This window comes from Opisthocomus hoazin, chromosome 1, assembly GCF_030867145.1.
Source record: "Opisthocomus hoazin isolate bOpiHoa1 chromosome 1, bOpiHoa1.hap1, whole genome shotgun sequence".
In the NCBI taxonomy this organism is placed as follows: Eukaryota; Metazoa; Chordata; class Aves; order Opisthocomiformes; family Opisthocomidae; genus Opisthocomus; species Opisthocomus hoazin.
Genome location: NC_134414.1, coordinates 49,214,353 through 49,240,121, shown reverse-complemented (window position 1 = coordinate 49,240,121; position 25,769 = coordinate 49,214,353). Strand labels below are relative to the sequence as shown.

The 25,769-nt window shown below is 39.2% G+C and overlaps 1 protein-coding gene across 1 annotated transcript in view; it reads right to left on the bottom strand.

Annotated features, from left to right (window-relative positions):
• The window catches only part of PIBF1 (progesterone immunomodulatory binding factor 1), a 124,506-nt gene extending 98,852 nt beyond the window's left edge, over positions 1 to 25,654 (bottom strand). The window contains exons 1-7 of the mRNA XM_075422957.1: positions 25,609 to 25,654; positions 23,911 to 24,226; positions 22,968 to 23,068; positions 21,133 to 21,331; positions 15,459 to 15,578; positions 5,168 to 5,301; positions 3,051 to 3,159 (exon numbers count right to left, since the gene is read on the bottom strand). Of these exons, the coding sequence (XP_075279072.1) occupies positions 3,051 to 3,159; positions 5,168 to 5,301; positions 15,459 to 15,578; positions 21,133 to 21,331; positions 22,968 to 23,068; positions 23,911 to 24,162 (915 nt within the window). The 5' untranslated portion in view covers positions 24,163 to 24,226; positions 25,609 to 25,654. The remainder of the gene's footprint in view (positions 1 to 3,050; positions 3,160 to 5,167; positions 5,302 to 15,458; positions 15,579 to 21,132; positions 21,332 to 22,967; positions 23,069 to 23,910; positions 24,227 to 25,608) is intronic.
• Between the last annotated feature and the right edge of the window lie 115 nt (positions 25,655 to 25,769).

Below are 25,769 nucleotides of genomic sequence, written 5' to 3'. Positions count from 1 at the left end.
TCATATCACATTAGAAAATAAAATCACAAATAAATTCAGAACAGCCAATCAATTATTTCTCTATTCCTTTCGGTGTTTCCCAAAAAGATTTCTATACAGAAACATGCCTTAAAAAATAGTCATATTTTTGAACCAAAATTGCACAGAGCTACAGATCATCTGATAATCAGTAAATGACAATATAAATTGAAACAGTTTCTTTTTTGAGATTCCCTAAAAGCTTCTCCTCCCTCCTGAAAAGCTGTTGCAAAGTCAAGCCTACATTAGACGAAGGGAAAATGAGGGGACTGGAGCATCTCTCCTACGAGGAGAGGCTGAGGGAGCTGGGCTTGTTCAGCCTGAAGAAGAGAAGGCTGAGAGGGGACCTTATAAATGTTTATAAATATCTCAAGGGTGGGTGTCAGGAGGATGGGGCCAGACTCTTTTCAGTGGTGCCCAGCGACAGGACAAGGGACAACGGGCACAAACTGAAGCAGAGGAAGTTCCGTCTGAACATGAGGAAGAACTTCTTCCCTCTGAGGGTGACGGAGCACTGGAACAGGCTGCCCAGGGAGGTTGTGGAGTCTCCTCCTCTGGAGACATTCAAGACCTGCCTGGACAAGGTCCTGTACAGCCTGCTGTAGGCGACCCTGCTTTGGCAGGGGGGTTGGACTAGATGACCCACAGAGGTCCCTTCCAACCCCGAACATTCTGTGATTCTGTGAAATATCCCTTAGTGATTCCACTAGTTTTGGATGATTCTATCCTAACTAGCTTCATTAAGGTGAATAATTAATCCTGGAAGTTCAGTGAAGTAATCCTCCCTACGAACAATTTAGATGCAGAAATAGTGAAAATAGATACTGAGTGATGGAAGCTTGTACTGCTATAAACCACCAGAAGTCCTACAGATCAAGGCAGTGGATTTGGAAACCTTCTCTATATGAGTGCCTTGACCCCAAAGTTATCATACATGCCCAGTAAGGGAGCTATCACTGAACACAATTCATGACTCTTAGATGAATGAATCACTGAACAGAGAAGTAGCAAGGGACATTTCTCTTGACCTGACAGGCCTCTGGCTCTTGGAATGTCTTTGAAGCATCAGAAACACATCCCCTTGTGCAACACTAGTGCTACCAGAACGGCAATGACTGAGATCTGAGTGAAGTGACAGACCTAACTGATCAGAACTCACTGGAACCCTAACAAAGATGAGAAACCCTCTGTGCCTGAAGAGGCATTTATTCATTTTCCCAGCAGAAAGACTTTCAAAGACTAACAGAGACATGTTAGAGAAAAACAGCCCATCACCCTAGTAGATAGTCCTGCCCAAAAAGGAAGCAGCACTGAATTCCTCATCAGTAGGTAGTATCATAGAAAGCAGAGGTCCAAAATAACAGTCTGTCTATTCCTGACACAGAACTAACTTCTGTAAGGGCAAAGTGAAGGAAACTTCAGGCAACTGAACTATTATTTTACTAGAGAGTCACAAAGAAGAAAAACTATGAATTCTACTGATGTCTAGAAAAACCATAGAACAAAAAATAAGCCATACAGTATCTCTGCCCTACTGTCACTGTTGGTCAGAAAGAGCTAAAGCAAATTATAACCAGTTCTGCACCTTCTGAGGGATAGAACATACTCACAGCATTCAGCGTTCACTGGTAAATTTTGCCCTTGGGCCTCCCAGGTTCTGAGCTTCTTGGCAGAGCTTGGAAAGCTGAAGCTAAGGAAGACTAGGCTAGAGACTTCGGAGGTGCAGAGAGGTTGTGGAGTCTGCTTCTCTGGAGATATTCAAAACCCGCCTGGACGAGTGCAGGAAGTGCAGCCTGCTCTAGGTGACCCTGCTTTGGCAGGGGGGTTGGACTAGATGATCCACAGAGGCCCCTTCCAACCCCTACAATTCTGTGAAAATGGCATGTACATAATGCATACGGAAAAACGGAAAGCACTTGACCAGTGTTGAAGGAGATAGCGAACATTGCTGTAAGATTGTTGAAAGATCTGTCTGAAGAAGCTGTCAAAGACAACAGCAAGCGAGGAAGGCTTCTGATGACCAGAATCCACCTTCGAGGAGAAGGACCCATGGAACTATGGGTTGGTAAAGCTAATCTCAGTCCCTGCAAATATTATGAAGCAAATCCTCCAGGAAGCCATATCCATGCATACAGAGGAAAAAGTGACTGGAAACACCTAGCATGGCCAAACTGTGCCTAGCAAACCTGACAAGAAAGTTGGCTCTATGGATGGGGGGGACAGCTGTCCATGTCATTTACTTAGATCTCTGCATGGCTTTCAGCCATCTCCCACACACCTGTATGGGAAAACTGGCAAAATATGGATTGGTTAGGCAAATATCAGCTGAACAAACTAAACGTGAGACAGAAGTGTGCTCTGGCAGCAAAGAAGGCCAAGTCCCTCCTATGCTGTATTAGCAACAACGCAGACAATACATTGAAGAAAGTTATTACTATCCTGTGTTCAGTACATTTGATACTATACTTGGTGTGCCATGTCCCATTCTGTGTTTCTCATAAAGACGTATATTAACACACTGGAGCAAGACCAGAGAACCTCTACCAAGATGCAGCACATGATGTCCAAGGGGTTGAGAGAAATGTGGGTTTTTATCAACCTTCAGAAGAGAAATCTGGGTGGGAAAAGTCTTATAGTTGTCTTCACTTATCCAACTGGAATGACAGAAAGAGACTCTCAGAAGTGCATAGTGACAGGGCAAGAGGCAACAGAAAAAAGCTGCAACAACTTTCATTAGATTTAAAAAAAATCTTTTTCACAAAGAGGGTGGACAAACACTGGAACAGATTGCCCAGAAAGGTGGCGGAATCTTAGTCCCTGGAGATATTCCGAACTTGACAAAGCCCTAAGTGACCCGACCTAAGCTGGCTCTACACTGCGTGGGAGAGTTGGACCAGTTATCTCCTGAGGACCATTCTAATCTAAATTGTTTCATGATCCTATAGGTGATCCTGACAGACTTGATTAGACAAAGAATTAAATTTCCAAGGTGAAGAAGTAGACAATTGCTGAAATAAGCACTTCACATTTACCTCTTTTGACAAATCATTCCTTTCTTTAGCTTGTGCTTTGTGTGACACCTCTAATATCTCATATTTTCTTCTGAGTTCTGACAAATCATGTTCAAATACATCACGTTCACTGTTAAAATAAAATGAAACAATTAGACACATAAAGTGTTAACGAACAAAATTCCTGTGCATTTGTAATTCCTCAGCCTTCTTTCAGTTCATGACACTGACTTCTTCCAACCAGTCACTCATAGGGCAAATGGTGATAATCTTACCTTTTTTAGTTATTAACACCTGCAACAGTATGTTATTATATGAAAGAATTTTCTTTGTTTCTAAGCATTTAAAAAATAATCCTAAATTATAATACAATAATCCTGAACTCCCATCCTAAATTATGTCATCCTCCTCTGATTATTATTCTTTAGTATAACTTTGGGCTATACATTTCTCCTCTTAGCAATGAACTGTAAGTACCCTTGTCCACCCTTTTAGCTTTATCAAGCTTTTGATGCTATTTCCCATGACATTCTCTTGAATCTTTTGTAGACATTGAAATCTGACAAAAAACTAAAGCAACATCATTCCTATCTTCCTAGTCAAACAGAAAGCAATGTATACTTGTTCTTAATTGCTGCCCTCCCTCGCATACTGTCCCTTGATACCAGAAGGGGCTGTACTGCTCTTCTCATGTTTAAAGTATACATGACACAGCTGCAAAAATTGTGTTGGTGTCCTGAATAAGAGTGCTTTCCATATGCACAAATAAGCAGCTCTATGTCTCCACTCTATCTGGCCCTGTCAGAACAGGCAAATGAATGAGCCACTATGAGCGTGCAGTTTGGAAGAAAAGCTAATGAGTTTTATATTAAGCACAGCAGAGCTTTAAAACTAAGATAACTTATAGTACATCAGAACTAGAAGATTTGACATAGCATTTTCACAGGCATAAATGAGCCTGGAAGCGATTAACTCCTGCAATGCTCTCAAATATCCTCATACAGCCATGCCAACAGTGCTTCCCCCTAACCATCATCTGTGCCTACCCAGATGAATACAACCTACTCTCTCAAATATAGTTTTGGCATGCTCATTCATGCCTTTTTCAACTCAAGACTATTTTAAATGTACACTGTTTAACACTGGGGCCATTCACATGAACGTTATTACAATCCACTTCTTAAGTTCCAGTTGCACATGGCAAGCAAACCATAGCATCAATCCATCCTATTTGCAACAAGCTTCCAGGTAGATTCCAAGGTTGTTTTAGCGTATATAGCTGTGAGTGGTTACCCAGAAGACAGACTCTCCTTCAAGTGACTTAGTGGCAAAGCCATTTGTGTCAGTAACTGTGCCGGAGCTCATTCAGTATGAGTAACTAAGGAGCTGACAGGGTTTTTTCTATTCATAATCCTCATTTTTGAATCCATTCCCCAACAAATGTGCCAAAAGTCAGATTTCCTGTATTTGCAAGCACACTGAAAAAGCCATTTAGGAGCAGGATTGTGAAGTATACATCTATGACTCTATAATAAAGTCCATTCTCACTATTTTGCAATTGTCATTTACAAGATGGGCATTCAAAGCATAGGCTACAACTGTTAAAATCCGTATTTTAAAAATGGAGACACTGTAACTTCCTGCAGTTAAACCAGTTCACTCATAACAGCCCTTTCAAATTTATGGTTACAAGGATATCTTAAGTTGTAAATCTTAATTCTCAAGGTTCTACCATCTTAATTCACTGTGTAGGCATCACACAGTAGAGCACAGAGCCTTTTGTTATATTATTGCTTTTAAACTAGCCAAAAAAGAGTATGCATTCTAAGATGCTTGGCATCAACAGCTCCCACTTCTTTAATTGCAATGAGACTTGTAGGCTCTTCTGAAAACAGTAAATCCCTAAATATAAACTTTTTAGGAAGATAATTTGATGCATCAGATTTCAAAATGTTGTTCATTTTATGACCGCAATATGCTACAGGAGATAATTGAACCACTAGTGGATTGAGGTAAGGAAAAACATCTCTGGTGTGCGCAAGCCAAAAGTCAAACGAAAAACTCTAGACAATCAACACTGAAGTTTATCTGTTAATATTTGTATGTTAGTAGAACACTTGAACTATAGAGACACCTACCATTTTACTTTATCATAGTTCTCTTGTCTGTAATCACCTTGCTGAATCATCTGCTTGCTATCAGCCAGTTCCAGTGTTAAACGCTGGCATCTAATCTCAAGCTCTGACCGATTCCTCCTCTCGTCTTCATAGCTCTAGAAGGTAAGACATTTTGAAATGACCACAACTGCACTGATATTTACTTACAGCAATCACCAACTAAGTTTTGTGAAAACCTCTTACGGATATTCAAGTGGTAGTATTTTCATTTTTCTCAGTATTTCAAAATCTAGCAAACAACACAAAGTAACCAGCTATACCGATAGTCAACTTGTTTTTATCTTATTCTAAATAGTTGATTAATATACCTAATTTTTTCTAACGCATTTGTCCATCAGCACAACTTCCAAGACCAGTAACCCTCATATATATAGCCAGTGATCTACAAAACTATAGTAGGAGCACAAAAGTCACATCACCTTTACAACATTTTCAGACAAGTTTCCTTGTGAAGACACTTGTCGTTCCACTTGAAAACAAGAAAGAGGATTGGTCATTCAGAAAGTTTGGCAACTTTTGTCATTATACGAAAAATTTCAGCTAGTTACTCCCAAATTGTATCTGGTAACTTACATCTGCTGAACCATATTATCCAAAGCTTTGGTGGAGGAAGGAAAAAAAAAGGGGGGGGGGGGGAGGGGGGAAAACACACGGACAACACAGACAAAAGCATGGCAAAAAAGGGGAAAAAAACCCCTAGAAAAAACCCAGGGGAAACAGGAAAAAAAAAAGGGGGAGGAACTATAAACAAACCCAAAGGTGCTTATTTAATGGTCTATCAGCATTAATTTCCATTTTTTCTTCTTTTTCCTCCTCATAGACTTGGAGACACTACTATGGGAACCAGAAAAAAGGGACCAAAGCAAGAGAACACACAGAAAGCATCTGGCTTTTAAAACACTGGTAATTCCTTTTGAACATAAACAGATTTCCTAATCATCACACTCCTCCCTCCAAGCCCCCACAGGAACAGCAGACTTTTGTACCTTGATCCCCAATCTAGACTCCATTTCTCAGATTGTTCTACAAAGTAGATACTTATTTTCACAAACTTACCTTACTTGCTTGTCCTAAATGCTGTACTACTAAACAATTTCTTCACAAAAACAACCAAAAAATAATGCTCATCCACCTATACTAGGGAAAACTAATGGACAGCAAATAAAGAGTTGCTTGTTAAAAATCTAAGAATATCCTTGGGGCATCTACATTTTTTCCATATTCTGTTTCTCTGAATACTGCTGAGTTCTGTTTTTTTTCTGCTATGGTTGATACATGGCAGGCTCAATAATGGTTGCTTGATAAACAATAACTCCATCTGGTTATACCAAATGGACATCACAATATTGCTGACTGAAGGCAAACACAAAATCAAATCATTGCCTTAAGATGTGATTACTGAAACCACCTTTTAACCACTGCAAATTAAAATTATTTTGTAGTGAGGAACATTGTATGAGTGCATAATTTTTCAAAAATAACCTGAAAGCAATGCTTTATGCAATTATAAGAGAGGATTAATTGTGTCCGGCTAGTTTTTAATAGACAAGAATATATAGACAACAGCATATATAGAGTGGATGACTCCTAAATACAGCTTTCTAGGAGGAATGAACACAAGGAAAATACTCTAGGATAGGGATGGAAAGACACTAAGAACATTGAAATTCATAGGCACCATAAACTGAAAAGATTGACAGAATGTCTTCTTGAAAAAACATACCTAAATCCTTGTAAGACACTACAGAAAAGCTCCTTGAGCTACTAAACCTATTGTAACTATTCTGTTTACAAATAAAAATTTCACTTTCACTAAAATCACAATAGATCACGATACTGAGTAAGTTTTCATGAGGATTTTGTACAATATATCACTAAGAACATGTCACTTAAAGATGTGATTGTTATTCATCAACACACTGGCTTATTTTTATTTTTACCCTAATTAATGGATATGCATTAAGCAAATTAACACTATAGAACACTTTCTTGTTAAACTAATTAACATGCCATCATTTATAAAGACAGCATTGTCATAATGGTACAGCCTCTGTCAGATGTTTTTAGAGGTGTTGTCTACAAGTTCTCTAGAGTCAAATATGTAAGATACAGGTGAAAGTACCCTGTTATACAGTGCAAACGTGACTGATCTTGCAATAGGAAATGGTGGTAAGGGCACTTCACTTTTAAGTGCAAATTGAAAGATTAAGTTTGAATCCAATTCCTCTGTGGATATCCTGTGCCATTCTGCTGTTAATACTGTGCTGGAATTCATGTGCCCTTCACAGAGTGGGCTATTGAATCTCCTACAGTATTACACATTTAGCAGCTAGAAGACAACTACCAAAATTATAAAATTAATTTGGTTAACCCCTGGAAAAATTTGTCAGACACAGCTCTAAAGCACCAATTAACAGAACAGTTAAAGATCTACAAAATTAGTTCCTTCTAATACCCAAGACCTAAACTAGGTTTTAAATTTTATTTAACAAATTGGTTGTTCATGTCATGTAACAACATGATAACTCTAGGGAAGGGGAAGGAAGTTAAATTCTACTTTTGAAAAGTGTTACTAAGACATACCGAAAGTATCAAACTGTTAAACAGATAATTAAAGAAAGGGGGTTTGTTTTGTGTGTTTTTTAAAGACTTAGTATAATTCTTGAAGAAATACTACTGCTACTGCATAGGCCACTGTTTTCCAACAACCTAATCTTTTCGGTGTCAAAGTTGTATTTTAATCACAGGAAGAACTGCGACAAGGCAAGTTAATTAACAGTCTATAGGGTAACACACAAAAAACCCTATATGGTATCCATATCTCCAGGTAGCAGATACACAAGCTTCTGGACTTCTACAGCAATACATCTTAAAGACACACAATTAAGTTGCCTGTGCTTAGGAAGAATAAGCCTTGCTTTGCATGTGATGAAATCAATTTAGTTTACAACAATGTACATATACCCTGAACTGATTTTAAGATCTCTGCAATGGAACAGCTTTATCTTTCAATTTATCTTCAGGAGATAGCTTGGAAGTCTTCATGAACAGCTTTGTCCTGCTGAAGCAAAAAGGGGGCTTTTAAAATGACCAAGAGCATTTTCAAGGACATGAATGAAGTCCTCGAAATAACAACAATAAAAAAAATACCTTAAGGAAGTCCACAAACCTTAAAATATTAAGGGACAAACAATACTTCCTCACATGGAACATGACTGCAATGATCCTGCCAACAATGCATGGTTTTTCTTCAGCTTCTTACTAATTTTTGCTACTGCAGAGCATAGCAACTCAGACAGACGAGGTGGTTAAAACAAACACACACCTCCTGTGCGAGACGAGTAGCCAAACATTGCGTAAAGAAATTGTTAATGGAGCTGTCCAAGAGACCCAGTAACAACCAGCACAGGCGGTTTCTATAGAACACGTGAAGCAGTCCCTATCAAGAAGAGCCTCCATATGGTTTACAAACACTGTGCACAGACAGATGTTTCAAGCAAGCATATTCTGAACTTGCCTGGTCTGCACCATTTAAAACCCAAACTGGTAGAGAAACTAAAGATCTAATGCCAGACCTCAGTTTTATGATACTAAGCTTCACTGCTAGCCTCCCTCTGGAACGAGTGGCAACAGTCACTGAAATGAACACGTATCTAAATTTCAAGTACAAAAAGTGGGTGACATACTTGTTGAACAAAGTTGGTGACACCTAAAACATGGTAGTGGTTAGCTGATCTTCCAAAAAGTCTTTGGGGATAAGAAGATAACAACAGAAATGCAAGGAAAGATTAATCAGCCAATCAAGCAGAAGTAGCATGACTTCATCTTTGAAGGATCACTTACACAAGCCAGCACTTTCTGTTCGTATCCTAAGGTACCTCAAGGCCCTAGGCAAATGTAAAGCTACTATACTACTGTGATGTGAAAATCAGTTCCCTCAAGTTATTTGGATGAGGTGCTGCTACTTTCTTAGAGATGACATTTTCCTTCAATCTGTTTACATAGTATGCATTCAAAAATTATTGGTCAATATACTAGTTCCTTGAATACGACTGCCCAAATGTCAGGCAGAAGTTATACATAACTGAATAAATAAGACATCTCTTCTAGTATGTTGATATGAAATTGGTAATCTGCTAAGGACTGTAGATGAGGCACTATCTGCCACTAAAAGTTATAAACAAAATTGTCGAGCTACTTCCAGAACAGGGAAGCTCTGCAAGAAAGGTAAGAAAGAAAAGCTTTCGCATAAGTGCCTCTAATGCAAAAGAAAGGGTGGGGAATAAGAAGATCTTTCTCTCTGGATCTGAGTTGACAAGAATCTTCAGTAAAATACTCTCCAGTTAAAAAGGATCCTTCAGATCATTGCATTAGAGACTAGAATTCAGGCATTTGGTCCTTCTGAACAACAACTAGCAGTCTGTAGGAGCCATAGCTATATATCAAAAGAGGTAGAAACACATTAGATAGAAAAGGGAACTTTCACACACAAATAAGTTTTCTTGAGTATTGGAAATGTCAAACTGCTGCCCCAAGCAAATAATTATTGGTAGAATATTTTTCTTTGCAGCTTTATTCCTGAAGATAAATACTGAAAATAATGGAGGAAAGAAGGCACATATCTCACCTAAGACTGAGGCCTCACCTGTCCTTTTTAGAGAGAGATGTGAAGACCAAGTAATCAAAGCATTGCTTGAAATAATTGGTATCAGGGGGCTAAGGAAGGGTTCTAGAGTGCAGTCTTTAATTATAGATGTGCAAACTTCAGAAGAAATCTTCGGGAACATATCCCGTCTGGAGTAGCAACAGTAGCCTCAATTTTACAACACTCAGATACATCTAGTGCCAACTGATCCTTTGAGTTCAATAGCTTAGTTCATTCTTTGAAGACCACAGAAACGTTTTTCCTCCAGCTGGGAAACATCATCACAGAGAAAATTGTTAGGTATGTCTAGCAAAACCTGACAGCTACTAACCCTGATTCAGAGACAAGGTCTTAGAAGAGATTTTTGTCCTACATACATCCAGTTTTGTCTTTAGGCTAACCATAGCTTTTAGATAACTGCCATACTATAAATTTGATTCCAAGTCCCGAAGGCAACTTTACAGAAAGAAAAAAAAAGGAAGCCCTGATAAAACTGTATCAAGACCATATTCCAGAAAAAACATTGCCAAGAAACTCATAGCCAGAAGAAGAAAGCAATACTTAATCTTCTAGAGCTACAAAAAAAAGCACAGAATTTCATTCCCATACACTCTCCCAGCCTTGAGAGAAACATACAAGTAGTAAATTACATCTGTTTGAGGGAAGGTTTCTAACCACTCTGGAAGCAAACAACTCTGAAAATAGTACACTGATGTTCAGCATGAGAACACACACATCAGAAGTTCATTTTGTTTCTGGGAAGCTCCTGGTAATACAACACTATATCTGGACATTCTTCTTTATCTGTACCTCCAAAGGTGGTGGCACCAATATTATTTGTACTTAAAGTACTGAGCATTGCAAAAGGAGGACAGAAACGAGTCTGTACTTGACATTTGGTAACAGACCAGTCAGCACTGCAATACAAGAACACTGCTTTTACCAGTTCCACTGCCTCCCCCCTGTGTGTTGCTGCTGCACCTAGAATCAGAGCAAGCACACTAGTCTAAATCACAGATGCAAGAATTATGTACAGAGAGCCATTAACTTGGTGGTAGTACTGCACAACCACTTATACTGACCACTTAAAAAAACAGAAAGTAGTGACAAAAATCTTCTGACACTAGCTGCGATTATCAGCTTATGTTCCAGCAAATCAGTCTGCACACACAGTTCTTTGCTACCAGTTGTCAGAAGCAGCTCCCCTCCCTACTGGATCTGTGTTACAGATTCAGCAGGGTTTGATTAAGTGCTAACTCAGAGCAGCAACATACAATCAACAAGAGAACTTTTGTTACAGAAGTTGTAGAGTTTTAGTGGTCTTACTCCTCAGCATACTAAGAATTAAATGAGTGCTAACTGAGGCTGATACACACTTAGGACCTTCTGCCTCTTCTGAACAAACAAAACTTATTTTCATACACCTACAGTAAACATACAGGTGACAAACATTTGAAAGATGTCTTTTATGCTCTGAAGACACCGGTAAAAGTTATTCTAATACAAATTAGTTTCTACAAGGCTACAACGACAATTCAAATTTTACAGAACCAAGCTTCCTAGATGGTACAGCTGGATACTGATAAACTCAGTTGGCTGAGAGGCCACAATATGAGGCCACTGCACTCAGTTTTGTGCCACGCTAGGTCTGTTGCGCCAACAACAAGTTTTGTTTGGTAAGGTTTTCCCCCCACAACAAGAACAACACGTCAGCATGTAGCTAAACAAGATTTAGCGGGTCTGAAGACCTGATTTTATATAGCTGATATTCAGACATACTGGCTTATCATAATAGCGTTCAGAGAACAGAACTGCGCTGCTTTGCTCTCCCACAAAACAGTATATAAAGGGTCACACGCAGAGAAAACAAAATAATCTCAGTGTCTCACGTTCACACTCCAAAACAAGAACAGTAAAATCAGAGCTCATTTCTTTTGACCAAATTAAAGGACTACAGCCATCCAGTCACAAAATAACATAGCTGATGTTAGGCAATGGTTATCTTATTCAATGAATTCATTGCACAGTTAAATTTTCCTAGAGTTAGCATAACATATTAGACAAGTTTGGATTTTTCTTTAAACTTTTTCAATTCTTTGTTGGCTAGTTAGACTTTCCTACGAGCCTATACATAACTCTCCTACATTTCTCATGACTTTATTTCTGTGTGAATATCCGTATGTATAAAACTTACTCAAACGTAGTCTGTCAGCCATGAACAAACAGAAATGCCAGCAAAATCCTCCTCCTCCAAGTCATTAGTAGTTAACACAAAGATTTGGGCTAAGTGTATGTTTTAGTTCCTTTCTGTGTTCCACAAAGAGGTAAAAAACCATGTTGAAACTCATTAGGAAGAGCCTTAATTATCAGCAATAGCAGAAAAAAGGAATGCTTATTGTACAAAGTGGTTTATTCTCAGAGTTAGAAATGTGTTTCAAATGTGTGTATTAGTAGTTTCTTAAAGAAGTTTTAAACCCAGAACAGACACTTTATTGATAAACTATGTAGAGAACAGAAATATTGCAACTGTTGGAGAAAACTTAAAATGTAAGGACTGCTGGATGGGAAACGTGAGGAAGGATTTGAAGAGTGTAAGTTATGAAATAACTGGCAAGAAACTTCAGCAACTATGTTTTATGCAGTTGGAAATAAAGAACGATTGGAATACCAGAAAAACAGTAAAACAAAAGTGTAAGAGCTTAAGTAAGACTCTGAATGAAACTTTGCTTTATTTTCTACTGATAAATTTCTTTGCAATAAAGCTTGGCCTTATTGAAGGAGCTCAAATAAGCAAGTTATCAACAGTACACCTTGAAACTGCTTCTTCACAAACCGCTAAAGATGCATAGGTATGTTAGCGTTAGTGTACTGAGCACATTAGAGATTATCTAAAGTACCCTCACGTATTGATGATGCTCCTCTTACCTTATCTGAAACAGCCCGAGGTACCTTGTTACAGCGACACTCATCAAGTCACTAGGGTCAAATCTGAACTTGCCAGCAGCAAAATAGAGAGACTCTTAAGTCTCTCCATACACAGAATACCTCATATCAGATCACATTTCATTAAATATCCAAAACACGTCATCTCTATGAGTAACAGGTAGGATGAAGACTTGGGTTTGGGATTTTTTTGTACATATGGAAGAACTGCAGTAACTGGTCTCATCTGAAACCTGAGAATTTGAGTAGTTGATGGAACAGAAGGAAGGGACAAGCTCAAGAAATGGGCCTGTGTCAACCTCCTGAGGTTCAACAAGGCCAAGTGCAAGGTCCTGCATCTTGGTCAGGGCAAACCCCGCTATCAGCAGAGGGTGGGGGATGCAGGGATTGAGAGCAGTCCTGCCAAGAAGGACTTGGGGGTACTGGTACATGAAAAGCTTGACATGAGCCACCAATGTGCGTTCACAGCCCACAAGGCCACCTGTATCCTGGGCTGCATCAAGACAAGCATGGCCAGCAGGTCAAGAGAGGTGGTTCTGCAACTCCACACTGCTCTGGCGAGACCCCACCTGGAGTCCTGCGTCCACCTCTGGAGCCCCCAGCACAAGAAGGACATGGAGCTGTTGGAGCGGGTCCAGAGGAGGGCCACAAAGATGAACCGAGGGCTGGAGCACCTCTGCTATGGGGAAAGGCCGAGAGAGTTGGCTGTTCAGCCTGGAGAAGAGAAGGCTGCAGGGAGACGTTATAGCAGCCTTTCAGTACCTGAAGGGGGCCTATAGGAAAGATGTGGAAAATATCTTCAGCAGGGCTTGTTCTGATAGGACAAGGAGTAATGGCTTTAAACTAAGAGATGGTAGACTTAGACTAGGTATAAGGAAGAAATTTTTTACGATAAGGGTGGTGAAACAGTGGAACAGGTTGCCCAGAGAGGGAGTGGAGGCCCCATTCTGGAAACATTCAAGGCCAGGTTGGACTGGGCTCTGAGAAACCTGGTCTAGTTGAAGATGTCCCTGTTCACTGCAGGGGGGTGGGCTAGATGACCTCTAGATGTCCCTTTCAACTCAAAGCATTCTATGATTCTGTCACTCTAAGCATAAGGAATAATTTTTATTAACAACTGTAGGCCTTTTTTTCTTGGGATATTTCAACATCTGGAGCTCCTCTCTGGTTGGGGGGGGGGCGTTTGGTGGTTTTTGTTTTTTTTATTTTTTTAAAGAATGTATTCATTCTAAGTAATTGTGAGAACTGACTCTTCTTTTAAGCATGATTATGCAAACCGGGTACAAGCATTCAAAGAAGCACCTCAGTTCAACACAGGCAACATTCCAGTGCTTTCTCATCAGCATCAAAAGCAAAGCACAGTAAACTTCAAACGTTGAAAAATAAATCAGTGGGAAAGGTGGATACTGCCACCATGTGGTATAAAAAGAACAACATTAGAAGCTTCTACATTATGGAAAACTCAATGTACCAAGAAAATTGTTTCTAGCACACCTTTAATTATTGTTATCTACTATCCCATTAAACTGCTGCAGCAAGAACTAACACAGATGTCAGTCAAATCTCTGAAGGCTGAAATTCTCCTGCAGAATTTTATTAAACCAGAGTATATTAAATGTACAATGAAGGAAAATGCTCACATAAATCGAAGTTAACAGGATTAATTCAATCTCAATTATGACCAGAGATCATGACACAAAAATAGTGCTGAAGCACATAAATGCACAAATTTTATTGACTACTTTTTCTAATTCAATAAAAAAAATTATAGGAATTTCACAAGATAACCCTGCATAATTAATAACTCTTTACACTTGATTATTCTGTAAGTAAATTTCGAGGAAAAAAAGGGGGGGTAACTAAAGAATCATTTTAGAAGTAGTAAAATGACAGTGACATTTAGGTCCCTGCTAACCATGGCTTGGATAAACATACTCTAGGCACCTGAAACTGTCTTATCACAACTCCAGTTTTATGCAGAACTAAGCTAAAATAAAAATTATTCCAGCTCTATGCATACTAAGAATACTACAAATATTCATAAATACCTTAAAAACAACATACTCCCTATGCCATTTCAACTCCTTTACTCTTTGAAAATAAAAATTAAATATATTTAGAAAATATGTTTCTCTCCTTCTGGCATTTATACCTTACCTGAAATCAAGTTATCTTTAGTATAGAAATAAATAGGAAAATTAAAATACAAAAAGCTGAAAAGCACAACAGAGAAGATGCAACTCTAAAGAATTCTTAAAAAATGCATTTCTATGTTATTAAAACCAAAGGTGAAGCAAATTGCTACCAAGACGTCACCATCTCGAAAACTATACATCGAACCATCATTGAGCCTTCCATTAGTGCTGGATGGATCTCCTGTCTCAGCTTCCCCGCCTTGAATCTTGCCCTCAGAAAGCAGAACATAGCTGATAAGAGCCTATACTGAACAGTCTTATGAACAAATCTTGCGCAGGGTAGCCAGAACATGAAATCAGCTATTATGCAAGGACATATACAGCATTTTCCCCTTTGTCTCTCTCCTCCCAGTAATTTTTACAGAACAAAAAAGGTTTTATATCTCATACATGAATGATGAATTGGAAAATGATTTTTTTTCTATGTATTTACACAGTTTCTTAATTGAAGTAATTAAGGTGAACAGACCTCCATCAGACACTTCAGTTGGGATTTGTACCCACTTAGCTCTTCTGCTAGGCTCTCCTTTTTCATGTGTAGATCACTTAGCTCCTTTCTTAAGGAATGGACTACTTCGTAGAATCGGATCTAGGAGAACAAGACAGATACTTAAAATTGAGACTAGCAAAATTGCAATCGTAAAACTACAATCCCCAAAACAAATCAGCTCAATATTTTATGGCATATTTTATTCACCAAACGATTTCTAGTGCATACCAGGAACCTGGCTGGGGAGGAATGTTAAAGCAAAGACAGTTTCTTTCTTCAGCCTGTGATATCAGCAGGTCAGAAATAATTTGTGTTTGGTACTAAATAAAGAGTAATAAAAGATACACATTTCTGTTCAACTAAGGGAGCTCCCAGTCAGGCTATCTGATTAAAAAATACAGCTGCTAATGGACAGCATGGTCCCACCCTCTTACTCGTGCCACTCTACAGCCTATTTGATTAACAGGGTAAAAATAAAAAAAAAAAGCCTATTCAGCAATAAACCAACTGAACTGGCTAACCTGCCCCAAGCCAGTATAAATTTTTATGGGGTGTGTAGAAATGGAGAGAGATTAGTTTTGTTTTCTGCCAGTCCAGTGTGCTGAATCTGCACCAAGAAAAATGCAGGAGCAAGCACAGGAAGTGGGAACAGCACATAACCAGGAAGAACTGTGGCACACCTCCCTCCCCACCTTCAAGCAATAGCACATGGGTTCAGCTACACTGTGCAACTAAGCCTATGAAAGAATCTACTCTGCTAAATTAGCACTGAAAAAAAAACTTTGTAAAAGAATTTAAAAAAAAAAAAGTATAACACATACTCCTCTTTTCCCCCACGCCTCTTTTCCCCCACTCCAGTCACACAGTCTTACATTCATAAAGCTTTTTCAGAACATTTCTACTGAACAAGAAAAAATACTAGAAAACACAGTAGTAAAAAACAAAAGGAGACAAAAGAAAGAAGAAAGAGCTTTTTTGATATACACCCACACACACGTACACAGAGGTTATTACTCCCAGATTAACTTGATACCTTAAAATATTTATTTTGGAGGATGAAAAGAAAAGAACAGATAATTAAGCACAATTTTCAGGTAAAAGCTACTCCATACCCCCCTTCCCATTAACACTTTGTTTGATATATGATTAAAGAAGAAACACAAGCAAGAAAGCACAGCTAAACTAAGCATTCAAGAGCAAGCTGTACTATACTTCCATGCAGAAGGAAGACAGGTCTCCGTTTTGCTACCTGTAAACATCAGAAGACAAAGAAAAGTTCCAGGTATATTCCATATAATTGACACCATACTATTGTAAAAACACAGAAGCCATGAAATCTGCAATGTAAACATAGGTGTAGTTTGCTTCATACAATAAAGCAAGCGTGCAACATGACTGGAAGATTAGAAGTAAGGCAGAAGAGTGAAATTTTCTAAGAAGAGGTGGGGTTTTTTGGTTTTTGCTTATTTACTGTGCTTATTCAAAGCTACTGTTGTTTGAATTTGTTGTACTCAACAAGAGAGCTCCACTTTTTGTTCATACCCTTAGATACAAAACAAACATAAGCCAGAATAGGACATATGCTACAAATGTAAAGTTACTTTCTACTAAAAAAAATGCAAGCTTTCGCAAAACATAGTTGCTATTTTACTTTTTTTTTTAGATGGTAACAAGGGATTCTGAATTCGTTATATCTAAGTTTACACATACAATGAACAAAATTAAGGATGGCTTTTCAAACTATAATTCAAATAATCCCAAAATAAGGTATAAATTGTTTTTCATGTTCTGAAAATTCCAAATAAACTCAACCATCAGATGCTACAGTTCAAACTATAAATTATCTTCCTATTCTGGGAAGTGAACTAACTGCATATTATTGCCTTATTTTACTGTTTCATTATCATTTTTTCGTTGCAGTGTTCTCTTCCTTCAGAATAGAATATTTAAGGAGATTTTTCATGACCATTTGTGAAATGACTTTGCTTCTAATGGATTTGCGTGAAATCAAACAGTGAAGTTAGTTTTGTGGGTTCTTTCTAACTTCCAAACCACAACAGGCTTCAACTACTTCCTTAGGAAAAAAACAACTTTAGAAATGTGCATGCAAAGCAGTAAGTACACTTTTAGTCTCTTAACTACGGCTTCCACTGACTAGTTTTTGTCTATCTGGATTCTTTAAGAACTTGTCCGATTACATCTGAGCCAAGCAACTGCATTTCAATCAAATCTTCTTTCTTCCAACAAAAAAGTGATTACAAAATTTTTAATTTTTCTTTTACTTAAAAAGCAACCTTGATTGTCACTAACTGGTAACCACTCAAAGCATTGGGGTTTTTTTTTTTTTTAAACCACACCTACCTTTTCCCTTACATTCCTGTATTTTTACTGCAATTTTTCTAGGAAACCTAACTTGTGCCATCATGCCACATTTACTTCCCAAACCGCAACCACCATAAAACAGATTACCCAGTACCAAACCAAGGTGACAAGGGATACATGTATCAAGGATAAACATTGCTGCACAGCCTTCCCAAGAAAGATCAAACCATTGTAATAAGAAAGTGCAAATGAATGCAGCAGATGAGGGGAAGGTTGTAGCAGAAGCTCAATTTAATAATTTAGTAATTGTTATTTAGCTTGCTTGATGGCCAGTAAACATTCATGCAACCCAGCAGTCAAAGGACACATTGCCTCTTGCAAAACCAATATAGCAGAAACAAAATTTAGCATAAAAGGATTTCAGAAACAACTGCATACCTTAAAAATTACAAATTTATATAGATGTGCTTTCTAAGTGATTTTTTAAAAATTCTTAGCATGTGCTCACCATTTTTTATGGAAAACTAGAGTTAAGCTAAAAAACGGGTGGGTGCAGAGGAAGACAAAGTTGACTTCTGATAAATGAAGTTATGTGAAAGTTGTTGCATCAGTTAACTGCCTTCCAAAAGAGCAACTGAGATGTAGTTAGCAAAACTGTGCAACCAAAAGACATGATGATTAAAAACAGATCAAACACAATTTGCAGATACCATTTTTCAACAACTTGGTGAGAAATTTTTACAGGAGAGTACACCCGAGGCTCACTTTACTGAAGAAATTGATTCAGCTGCCAAGCACCAGTTCAATGATGTGAAGTGCTTTAAAATTTTCTATATACTGTTTCTAAAAAAATCCTCCTTACAAATTATTAAAAAAAAATTTTACATACAAGTTCAAAATAAAAGTGTGATTTTAAGAGAAAGATGCTTAAAACATCATTTTTCATTTGTGATCATCATTAACATTAAACATTGCTTAGTGTTTGCTCTAACATGTCTCTATTGCACCCCTTCGTGGAAGAGTAGTGAAAAACATCCCACATTTGTTTTAATTCTAGTATTTTAAACTCACAATATCTCTATATACAGAAACTGTATTTAAGCAAGTCCTGCTGTTTGTCCAGTACAGCAGGTTTCAAATATAGTGTAACCATTATACATACATTTACTTCTATCCTGAAGAATTGTAAGTCAATATTTTATAATTGATAAATAGAAAAAAAAGAGTCTGAAAATTTCTTGCTCAAATTTTCTTTAAGCAGAACTCTTTCTCAACAAGCAGAATTTTGCTCTAGTATCAACAGACTGTACTATTAATCTGCATATAGGTCTGGAGCCAGAGATTTTATCTGCCTAAGAAATGCACAATTCCTCCTTAGGTAAGAAATGCAGAAAACAGCATCAGAAAAATAAGGGGAGGTGAGGTGATTCTGCCCCTCTGCTCTGCTCTGGCGAGACCTCACCTAGAGTCCTGCATCCAGCTCTGGAGCCCTCAGCACAGGAAAGACATGGAGCTCTTGGAGCGGGTCCAGAGGAGGGCCACAAAAATGATCAGAGGGCTGGAACACCTCTCCTGTGAGGAACGGCTGAGAGAGTTGGGGCTGTTCAGCCTGGAGAAGAGAAGGCTCCAGGGAGACCTTATAGCAGCCTTTCAGTACCTGAAGTGGGCTTACAAAAAAGATGAGGTCAAACTTTTTATCACGGCCTGTTGTGGTACGGCAGGGGGTAATGGTTTCAAACTAAAAGAGGGTAGATTTAGACTGGATATAAGGAAGACATTTTTTGCAGTAAGGGTAGTGAAACACTGGAAGAGGTTGCCCAGAGAGGTGGTAGATACCCCAACCTGATCTAGTTGAAGACGTCCCTGCTCACTGCAGGGGGGCTGGACTAGATGACCTTTAAAGGTCCCTTCCAACCCAAACTATTTTATGATTCTATGAACACCCTTTAGATAAGGATGAAAAGCATAAATTCTCTGTACATATCTAGAGCACAGTATACCATGATTTTCACCCAGCAAGAGAACCGATTCACACAGCATTTATACCTCAAACACACTAAGCTTTTTAAGATTATATTATTTACGGCTTTGTTAATAACTAGCTCTATAGATAAGTACAATGCTAATACTTCGGTGAATTAAGGTTTACATGTCTGAACTCTCTTCATTCTCAGAAGTGAGCCAGAATGCCCTGGACATGTCCCACAGAAGGCACTGTCTTTTTATTACAAGCCTTGCCCCTCTATCTATCATAAGCCATAATTAAAAAACTTCTTAAATCAAGAAAATGAGTCTTAAATTGTACTTTAAAGTATACTTTATCTCCTCCATTTAGTCAGATAGGAAAGGGCCAGATGGAAAGCATGAGGGAAAGGTAAGGGATATTTGCAATCCACCTCAATTTGTGGTTCTGGCAAGCCCAGTTTCCAATTCCTGTTTTCAGTCTGCTGTATCTCATATCATCAATGTGTGCCCACCATTTAATTGTAACACTCCATTTGCTTCACCCTCTTACAATACATCAGCATTCTACTCTCTAAGACGTCAGAGTCTGGGAGTAAAGTTCTCTCTACTGAAATCCAGTCAAAATGGACTGATCCAGAAGTACATCTGCCTCTGAAGGTCCTTCATTTCTAGTCAGGGAAGAATAAGAACTCTAGGAGTATAGACCAGCTTCTACTTTATATACATCCCTTTAATTCTAAATAAAAGCAATTTTCAGCTGTGGTGGGTTGACCCTGGTCAGCAGCCAAGCACTCGTATAGCTGCTCACTCACCTGGTGCCTCCAGTGGGAGCAGGAGGAAGGAGAGCGTGGGGAAAAAAGGAAGCATGAAAACTCAGGTGTTGAGTTTTCTCAAGAGTTTAATTAATAAATGAAAGAGAGATAAATTAAAAAAAAAAAAAGCCATGCAAAGACAATCACCCACCACCTCCCACCAGCAGACTGATGCCCAACAGGCCTCTGAGCCATAACCACCTTGGAAGCCAACCCCCACCTCCTCTTTCGTTCTCTACTTCCAGTTTATACTGCTGAGCATAATGTTAGATGGGTTGGAATATTCCTTTGGCCAATTCGGGTCAGCTGTCCAGCTGTGACCACCCCTAGTCTGCTCACCGGGAATGGGGGAAGCAGAGGGGGGAAAAGAGAAAGCCTTGATGCTGTGCAAGCACCGTCCAGCAACAGTGAAAACACTGGCATGTTACCAATGCTATTTCAGCCCCAAATCCAAAACGCAGCAAGATTCAGGCTGCTATGAAGAAAGTTAACTCCGTCCCAGCAAGACCCAAGATGGAGCTGTATTTTAAACCAATACAAAACACAATACTCACAGAAACATATTCGGGGATAGACAGCTGATCTTCAGGAAGAGACTTTAGTTGCTCATAGCAATCATCTGTTAATTCCAAGTCTCGCAAGCTATGACGGATATCTCCAGCCCTCTCCCTTAATTGATGATTTGTTTCCTCCAGTTGCTTCTGTCTCAATAAAATAGTTTCCATTTCTTGTTTCATTAGAGCCTGATGTTTTCTTCAAGATTGATTTGAAAACAGAAGACATTAAGTAGCAAGTAACACGAGTGACAAACCTTCACAACACCCTTGCAAAGGAGTGAGTTATGCTCATTTTGTAGAGGGGAAAATTCACAGGGAGATTAGATTAGCCCAAGAGTGTATACCACCACGGTTACACAATCGTATCGGACACAGTATATGTAAAAAGCCAGGAACTTCATAGTCATTGACTATACAAAGCTGAATCTGAGAACTGACAATTAATGTCCACATATGCTGACTTCAATTTATAAAATAGTCAAGGCCCTTTAAAAAAAAAAAACAAAAACACAAACACCACTACACTTAAAAAAGCAGCCTTACTTCCAGCCTTAAAACACTATAATTACTATTATCACCAGTGACAAGTTATTACAAGGCAAGAGAAACCGCATGTCACAGAGATGTTTCAAAGTGTTTATTTAAATCAAAGGCAACTGACCTCCTTTTTTGGAAGTTTTAGATGTAACTCTTAAAAACATATTAAATCATTCTTCAAAATGCAGTAATTCCTACATTATTTTAAAAGTAGTATTAAAAATACTAGCTTGTACTACAAGGCGATGTCTGCCCCACTTGTTTCAAAACGACAAAAGAAAATCCCAGGTCAGCAAAGCAGTCACATAAGGACATATTCTGCACACAGTGTACGATGCTGTTAAACAGCAATGAAAAACAAGGTAAAAGACAGGCAGAAAAACTAATGAAAAGAATGGGGAAAGGAAAGTAGTTCAACTTTCCTATGCCTACTAATAGCAATTTGCACATCAGTACTTTTTTAATGAACACTCCTCAGATAATTCAAGTATGGCCAACACGAAAATATTCCACTCTGGTGCAAATAAGCATACAGAATGACAGATTTTCCTGCCAGTCAGCTGCTCTTGATTGAAAGACTTTGCTGTAACTAATCTCAGGTCTGGCTTCACATCCCTAAATTTGTTCCAGGCTTACTACGGAATATGACATTGAATTAGTCACATCCTGTAAGCTGGTGCATCCTCTACTGTAACAGGAGAATATTCAAGTAATGGTCTTCCTTCACAGCCCTATTACAGGTGTTAAAACATTTAATTGGCAAAGTAATTTGGAGCAGCCTGCTAGCCAGTCTATTTTCAGCTATAGATTAACTCAAAATGTTTCAGAAAAGCAAGTTTCTACATCATCACCTGAAAGCATTTCTGATCAATAAACAATCCTAACTGGAAGTGCTAAACATTATCCCCCTACCTTTCCCAAGCCATTCAGGCTGAAGAGTTATTAAAAATTCAGTTCAAATTGATGGAAAGTCTGCCCCCTCTACCTATTCCTTGTGCTCTTCAGTGGTTTTAAGAACTATCTTACTCCAAGTTCCTATTAAACTTTGAATCCAGGTAACAATAAAACCAAAATGACAAACTTAATGCAGTGAGTGCTAATTCAAATTTACATATATGTAAATTAAATATGTAAATTAAATTTTTAGAATGTAAATACTAATATAATCTGCAAAACAAATCATATTCTTGCAATTAATAATCATCACTTTCCATTAACTGTCCATGAATTAATTTGAATTCATATTAAGTAGTTATTAAAGACAAAGGGGTTTTTTTGTTTTAATTCCATCATACCTAGCATCTTCTTGCTGTAATGCCAGCTGGCTATCCAATCGTAAAGACAACAGCTGCTTTTGATGGATTGCATCATTAAGCTTCTCTTCTAGCTCTTCAATCTATATATAAAGAATATAAATATAAAACAAAGAAAAGAAGTTACCTTGGTAATTTTTAAAACAAATTTGACATAAAGAATACCTTGAAAGAAAAAAGTGGAGAGCCCAATGCGCTGGGAAGTACAATAATGACTGTCTAACAAGACCTCTAAACATGCCAAGGCTTCATAAAATATAATACAGATTTTGCCCTAATGAACTAAAAAAAGAAAAGACTTAGTTCTACAATTGATCTTTTTCAGCCTAATAGCTACTTGTTCAGCTGATATCAAACCAAGCTTAAACGCAGAGGAGCAAGCCAGTGCAAGCCACAGTTAGTATACAGTAGGTTGTAAATGCTGACTGCACACAGACACAGAAAAGCTGTTACACCTTTCTTCATTTCATGCATCTTAGTAGAAACCGTACACAACTGAATCTCCTACTATTAGCATGTTGGTATATTCTAGTCACATCTTTCTTAACAGATTATTGAATAGCATTCAGATGACTTTTTCTAGTATTCCACAATTTCAGGTTAGAAGCTCTACTAAGTTGCTTACAACAGTGGCAAAAATTATTCATCATTCCTGAAAGAATACAGGTCTTTTCCTTTTGTTATTAGAAAGGGAAAAACTAATTTAATCCCACTCATTCACTTAAAAGTATAAAACCTTGGACAAATCAGTTGAAGTTTTATAGATCTTTGTTTCCTCCTTTTCTCATTAAAAAAAAAAAAAAAAAAAGGCAAAGTAGGCTTCCAGTACGCAATTCACAGAAACACTTCTCAGCATGGAAGTTTCTACCATACTCTAAAAGCACCAGAAATAAGATTATACGACACAAGAAACAACGATTCTTACCTTGGTCAAATATTCTACTTTCAAGTTGTCAATCATCAAGTTTTTCTGAGATAATTCTATTTTAAGCAGCTGAAGATTATGAAGCAACTCCTTCCGTTCAATCAGCTGCTTAGTGATTTTAACAGTACCTTCTCTCTCTTCAGAGGAAGAAACATCATCAGTTGGTATTGTGGTTTCTAAGCTAATATCTTCAGACTCCAAGGAGCTAGAAATGTTTACTTTCCTGAGTTCCTTAGAGCTTTTATGTGACATTTTCTTCCACTATTTGCAAAGCTTTTTTAAGATGTACTTTGGGATGAGTCCCCTGAAGAATCAACTGCAAGAATCAACACAATTAAGTAAAAGGCACTATGTCATTATGAAAAATTAAACAAGACCACTAAGCAATACTTATCAGCAACACACGAATGTATTTTTTGTTCACCCAAGAAAAACATTTTGAGAAGCTTTGAAGAGAGCAGCTGCCCAAGGACTCTCTTCCTAAATAATTATTAACAACAGTTTTGACTGCAATAAGCTCAATACTGGTGTGCATCAATGTGCTGGTTTTGGCTGGGCTAGAGTTAATTTTCTTCATAGTAGCTAGGATGGGGCTGTGTTTTGGATTTGTGCTGAAAGCACTGTTGGTAGCACAGGGATGTCTTTGTTACATCTAAGCAGTGCTTACACAGAGTCAAGGCTTCTTCTGCTTCTCACACCACCCCACCAGCGAGTAGGCTGGAGAAACACAAGAAGCTGGGACAGCTGACTCTCACTGACCAAAGGGATATCCCATACCACGTGACATCATGCTCAGCACATAAGGCTAGGGGAAGAAGAAAAAAGAAGTAAGATGTTCAGAGTGATGGCATTTCTCTTCCTAAGTAATATTACGCATGATGGAGCCCTGCTTTGCTGGAGATGGCTGAACACCTGCCTGCCAGTGGGAGGTAGTGAATGAATTCCTTGTTTTGCTTTGCTTGCATGTGCAGCTTTTGCTTTAGCTGTTGTCTTTATCCCAACCCATAACTTTTCTCACTCTTGTAATTCTCTCCCCCATCCCACCCAGGGGCAGTGAGTGAGTGGCTGTGCAGTGCTTAGTTGCCAGCTGGGGTTAAACCACAACAACCGAGCTTACTCAGTAAGACGCCACAGCTAAATCCAGGTGTGCACCTGCCATGCCCGCTGCATTCACAGAAAACTCCCAAGGCCCGCAAGGCATACAGAGAACATCCAGTCAGGGGCATAACAAGACTAACTACAGAAAACAGTAACAAAATGCTTTGACGCCCACCTTCATCTTCTCTGAAGTAGCCCTACTATTCTTACCAGGCTATTACTTTCCCAAAGCCAGCTACTTCAGTCACGCATACTTTTACAAGCACTGGTACGGACCACAGCTTTCCACCTGAGAGACACACCGACTAACGCGCGCTGCTCAGAGCCCGACAGAGCAGGGAGATGCCGCGCCCGGAGCCCAGGCCAGCGCCCACCCCGCGGCGAGGGGCGCGGAGCCCGCCGCGGGCTCTCTCTCCCGAGCCGCCGCCGCCGCTCCCTCCCCCTCGGCAGGGAAAGCTCCGTGGAGGAGACGCCGCTCTACCCGCTGCCTGCCCAGCGCTGAGGAAGGCAACGGGGAACTGCCGACCGGTAACGCCTCACGGGAGACGGGAGGAGGGGAGCGAGCGGACGCGACCCGACCCAGCGCCGCCGAGCACTCACCTCAGCCGGCGGCCGCGCACGCGCGCCCTTCTGCCCTCAGGCCGGCTTGAGGCGGGGCCGCGCGCCACCGTCACCGCAGCGACCAGGGGGCGGCTGCGCGCCGCTTCCCGCGCTCCGCCGCGCGGCACGACGGGAGGCGGAGCCGCCCGCCTCCCCCCCCC